This window comes from Mustelus asterias, chromosome 12 (genome assembly GCF_964213995.1).
Source record: "Mustelus asterias chromosome 12, sMusAst1.hap1.1, whole genome shotgun sequence".
Taxonomy (NCBI): Eukaryota; Metazoa; Chordata; class Chondrichthyes; order Carcharhiniformes; family Triakidae; genus Mustelus; species Mustelus asterias.
The window spans coordinates 43739346-43745345 of record NC_135812.1 but is presented as its reverse complement, the minus strand read 5'-3'; the positions used below and the strand labels follow the sequence as shown (position 1 = coordinate 43745345).

General features: G+C 46.3%; 1 protein-coding gene across 1 annotated transcript in view; it reads right to left on the bottom strand.

Annotated features, from left to right (window-relative positions):
* Positions 1–2930: 2930 nt before the first annotated feature.
* Positions 2931–6000, bottom strand: part of bckdk (branched chain ketoacid dehydrogenase kinase) — a 57725-nt gene continuing 54655 nt past the window's right edge. The window contains exon 11 of the mRNA XM_078225131.1: positions 2931–5065. Within this exon, the coding sequence (XP_078081257.1) occupies positions 4921–5065 (145 nt within the window). The 3' untranslated portion in view covers positions 2931–4920. The remainder of the gene's footprint in view (positions 5066–6000) is intronic.

Below are 6000 nucleotides of genomic sequence, written 5' to 3'. Positions count from 1 at the left end.
CCCTGGGGCACGCCACTGGTGACCAACCTCCATTTAGAAAAAGACCCATCTATACACACTCTCTGCCTCCTTTGGGAAAGCCAGTTCTGGATCCACAGGGCAGCAGCACATTGGATCCTATGCCCTCTCACTTTTTCTAGAAGCCTTGCATGGGAGACCTTATTGAACGCCTTGCTAAAATCCATATAAACCACATCTACCGCTTTCCCTTCGTCAATGTGTTTAGTCACATTTTCGAAGAACTCCACCAGGCTCGTAAGGCACGATCTGCCTTTGACAAAACCATACTACAGATATTATCCTGTGTCTAAGGGACAAAGTAGAGCAAGAACTAAAAGGACTTGTGACTGAGAACTTTATCGCTAAAATCGAATGGACTAATTGGGCTACTCCCATAATGGTGGTACCAAAGTCAGATGGTAGTGTAAAAATATGTTGGGATTATAAAATGGCTGTAAATCAGGTCTTCGCCAAATTGAGACTTTGCCAAACGAGGAGGGTCTGTTCACAATGTTGTCTGTCGGAAGGCCAGAGTTTTTCAAAGTTCGATATGAGAAATGCCCAGCAGCAATTTGAGTGAGATGATGAGTCAAATTCTTTTTTGACTATTTACTAGGATGCTACCGGGACTTGATGGTTTGAGTTATAGACTGGGACTTTTTTCCCTGGAGCGTAGGAGGCTTAAGGGTGATATTATAGAGGTCTATAAAATAATGAGGGTCATAGATCAGCTAGAAAGTCATTATCTTTTCCCAAAGGCAGGGGAGTCTGATGCGGTGGCAAGGGGGTTAGCACTGCTGCCTCACAATGCCAGGCACCCGGGTTCAATTCTGGCCACTGACTGTGTGGAGTTTGCGCGTTCTCCCAGTGTCTGCATGGGTTTCCTCCCACACTCCAAAGATGTGCAGGTTAAGTGGAGTGGCCATGCTAAGTTGCCCCTTGGTTACCCACGAATAGGTGTATTAGTCACGGTAAATGTGTGAGGTTTTTAGGATAGGGTGGGGGTAGAGGGCCTGGGTGAGATACTCTCTCAGAGAGTTGGTGCAGACTCAATGGGCCAAAATGGCCTCCTTCTGCACTGTGGGGATTGTATGATAGACTATGATAAATATTGGCAGGAGTGACCACCACCCAGTCTTTACACTGGTGAGGACTGTCATGTGGTACTATCACTGTGCTAAACAGTTCAGAACAGATCTAGTAGCGCATAATGGAGCATCCATGAGGCACTGTGGGCCATCAACAGCGGCAGAATTGTATACAATCACAATCTGGTATTCTCATGGCCTGGCATATCCCCCACTCCACCAATACTATCAAGCTGGAGGATAATCCTTGGTTCAATGATGAACACAGAGGTGCAGCAACAGGAATACCTATAAAATGTGGTACCAACCTGGTGAAGATACAACACAGGAGTGCTTTATGTAAAATAACAGTGACAGTATGCTATGAACAGAACAAAGCAATCTCAAACCCAATGGATCAGGTCTAAGCTCTGCAGTCCTGCCACATCCAGTTGTGAATGATGGTGGATAATTAAACAACTCGCTGGAGGAGGAGGCTCCACAAATATCCCCATCCTCAATGATGATGAGTGTAACAGATAAGGCTGAAGCATTCACAACCATCTTCAGCCAGAAGCACCGAGTGGATGATCAGCCTCCACTCGAGGTGCCCACTTTCTACAAATACCAGACTGCAGCCAATTCAATTCACTCCACATGATAAAGGAATGGTGGAGTGCACGGACTATGGGCTTGAGCACATCCTGCCTGTAGTGCTGAAGACTTGAATTCCAGCATCAGATCACAGGGCATGGGGTCCTCAGGACATTACCCTGATCCAACCATCTACAACTGCTTCATCAATGACTTTTACTCTGTCACAAGGTCAGATGTACAGATGTTTACTGATGATTGCAGTGTTCAGTTCCATTCACAATTCCTCAGATACTGAAGCAGTCCATGCTCACGTGTAGCAAGACCCAAACAACATTCAGGCTTGGGCTGGTAAGTAACAAGTATGATGTGGAGATGCCGGCGTTGGACTGGGGTAAACACAGTAAGAGTTTTAACAACACCAGGTTGAAGTCCAACAGGTTTATTTGGTAGCAAATGCCATTAGCTTTCGGAGCGCTGCTCCTTCATCAGATGGAGTGGAAATTTGCAGTTCGATGCCAGCCTTGGGTAATTGCGTGGAGTTTGCACATTCTTCCCGTGTCTGTGTGGGTTTCCTCCGGGTGCCTCCCACAGTCCAAAGATGTGTAGGTTAGGTGGATTGGCGATGCTAAATTGCTCCTTTGTGTCCAAAGATATGCAGGTTAGGGGGATTGGCCATGGTAAATTGCCCTTCAGCGTCCCAAGATGCCTAGGTTATGGGGATTAGTAAGGTAAAGACATAGGGTTATAGGTCCTGGGTAAAGTACTCTGTTGGACAGTTGGTGCAGACTCCATGGGTCGAATAGCCTCCTTTTGCACTGTGGGAATTCTATGAATTCTGGGTAGGAGACAGGAGCAATGTTAGCTTAAGCTTCTTCCCCTGGTTTCACTGTTGTTATGTACACATTTGAATGCTTTTGAGGGTCTTTATTTACTTTTAGACATTTATTTCTCAGTAAGCTTCATGAACAGCCTCCATGTTTGTGTTTCCAGATAGCAAGTATCTAAAGGCTGGGTGAAAGTACAATTATCAAGAACACAATTTGACATTTTAATAGGACCAGACTTAACTTTCCTTCTTTGTGAGAATTTATTGATAATTATTGGCTATATTCAGTACCATAAATACACAGGCAATTTGCTGAACACTGATAACTCTGCATTAACTGGCAGTATTCAGAAACCACCTTCTATCATCACACTAGAAAATGCTGGACCAATAATGAGACTCATTTCCATTTGAAAAGAAGCAAGTTATTACACTTCATGTAAAGAGGACGAATGTCCCAAGTTTTATTTTTACTCCTTTCTGAACATTAAATGCAATTTCAAATAATTGGAGTCATATCAGAAAGTGACTATGATTTAAGCTGTTCAGAAAAAAATGACCATCTTCAGTCAGGTGTTTTTTTTATTAACCAGGAGAATCGGGTTACTCGCACGAGAAAATAAAATACATCAATTCTGATCAAACTACCCACCTTTCCATGTCGGAAGGAACAAACTTCTTAAACAGCCTGTTCTTTGTGTTAAGGGTTTTCCTCATTGAACTGACAGAAACTAAGGCTGACCACAGCCTGTCATTTGAACCTTGTCTGCTCTGCAAAGGTCATTCCACAACATGAGCTATTGTTTTTGCAGTTGTACCCCAGGCATTTCACAGCTGCCAGTGGCTTTTAAAGCTCCCACTCCAACAGTTACAAAGATTTGCCCCATAAACAGGACATCCATCCATTGTCACACAGGAAAAACTGGAAACTCAGTGAGGCTCAGGCAACTATTATGGAGGATGAGGAATTCAGGAACTGGTCAAACTGTCTCTTGATGTAAAACCAGGAGCTGACTCAACATGAAGCGCCCGAGAAGGAACACAGCAAGCTGTCAGAGGGGCTGTGCATAGGGCAACATTAAGCAAAGGAGCCTTGCAAGGCTTAAATAGCAGCTCGCTGCAGGCTTAGAAAAGTGAATCTACCCATCGTGAATCTGTAATAACTATTTATTTATTAGTGTCACAAGTAGGCTTACGTTAACACTGCAATGAAGTTACTGTGAAAATCCCCTAGTCACCACACTCCGGCGCCTGTTCGGGTACATGGAGGGAGAATTTAGCATGGCCAATGCACCTAACCAGCACGCCTTTCGGACTGTGGGAGGAAACCCACGCAGACATGGGGAGAATGGGCACACTCCACACAGACAGTGACCCAAGCTGGGAATCGAACCCGGGTCCCTGGTGCTGTGAGGCAGCAGTGCCACCCTGCCGCCCATAATATCTAGGTCACTATATTGCTGCGGTGATGAATGCGTAAACCAATTGCTTTTGACTCCCATTCCAAATGGACAGTTTCCATCGAGCAGGTAACTCCGACAGCAGCTACACGTCAGATGACTAGACACTCCGTAATTCCAATCAATGTGCGGGGAACTTCAGATTGAACAGATAGCACCAGCATTGGAAAATACTGCAATTTCAACTCAAAACCCAATTAAATGAATGGTATTTAAATAGAATTGGTTTTTTTGGTATTATCTGGAATGAAAACCATATTTCCTCTCACGATACACACAGGATGAGTATTAATATTCTAATGTCTGGAATGCAGAACAAACTGCGGTTTCAGTAGGAAAATGGGTGGCCTCTGATTGTCAAATACAGAAATAGTCAGCATCATCAATTCTTATAAAAGATTAAAATTCAGAAATTATTGTACTATGCTTGTATTAAACTGTAGTAAATAAATGTTTCTCCACATCCAAAGAGTTAAAAATTGTTCTGTTTGTGTGTGTGTGTGTGTGCGGGGGGGGGGTTGGGATTTCTGTTTCCGCTCTTAAAGTCTTCCATTTTCCACTCGCTGGAAGGACAATGCAGACACAAACCAGCAGAGGGCAGTACTGGCCAAGTGACTGCTCGTTGTGAGCCAGTTAACCAAGCCGCCATCTTTAGCATCAGTTCAGTCAACGAGAGTCCTCTTATTCAAAGTCAAGTCAAGCTGAAAAGCTCAAGAGTCCTCTAAGTTCTTTTGCAGCAGTCCCTTCCTCCTGCCATCAATCAGAGTTCCTTCACTCCACTCTCTAGTATCCCAGCAATGCTAAGAGGCGCCTTCTCCCAGGCTTTTCTCCACTTTCTTCAAATCCAATAGCAGTTCTTCAGAATTATCGGAGTTTAATGTCCGGTTGCACTTGGAGCTTAGGGATAGTGCCATACAACCACTCATTAATGATCGGCGCATCTGAAGATTAAGCGGAGCTGGCTCCCAGCTTAGATGCGGAAACTTTCTTCTTTCCCATCGATGTGCTTCAGCCGCAGGTACACATCTGTTCCGATGCCTTGCATGGACTGAATGGAGAGGGATCCCCCCAGGTACTCGGCGTAGGCGCGGGAGGTGGGCAGGCCAAAGCCAAACCTGGACAAGCAAGAGAAAGGACAGCTTTAGTACTGCAGCCTGCTCAGAGAATCCAGCAGAGACAAAGTACCTGTACAGCACAAACCAAATGATTCCATGAAGTGCCTCTGTTCAGTGATTAATTTAGTCTTTCTCCATATCTGAAGATATCAGAATTATTCCACAATGGCACTTTGCCAGTATTCTCCATTTACCCATGTGATACATACAGGGGGCAGTCCATCAGCGGGAAGGATGGCGGGGTCTCAATATCTGGCAAGATCACCACTTCTGCCGTGGCCACCCCTCGCTGGTGACGTAATTGGGTTCATGGTGGCAATGAATTTTATATATTTACATATTAAAGAACCCACCCCCTTCTCGCCGTATATTGAGTTCCCGCCCTATGTTCAAACCGCATTGACGTGATGTCGCATCAGTTACAACAGGCTCACCCAGATGTCAACTTGTTGTGGGGATGTCCAATGGGGGGTAAAGGTAAGTTTAGCCCCTGGGGCAGGTGGACATGGCCAGGCAGTGGCCTAGCAATGCCCCCTGGGCACTGCCCCTTGGCATAGCTGGCACTGCCAACTTGTGCCAGGATGGACCCTAGTGGGAGCCTCATGGGGGAAGGGGGACTGTACATTTGTGGTGGGGAGAGAGGTGGGCGTTGGTATTGACTGGATGGGGATTGTGGGAAAGGGGACCAATGTTTGGGGGGGGGGGCAGAAGGGGACCAATGTTTTGGGGGGGGCGGTACTGGGACTGCCTGCTGTTGGGGTGGGGGGGGGGGGGGGGGGGGGGGAGAGTGAATGCCTATACTGAAAGGTGGGGTGTGTCGGGCGTGGGCAGGAATGCTCGCTCCTCTGATCGAGGGTGTTTGGTGAATACCGGCTCTGATCATGAGGGTTGGGGGGTGGGGGGGGGGGGGGGGGGGGGGGGGGGCGGTGTGTGGG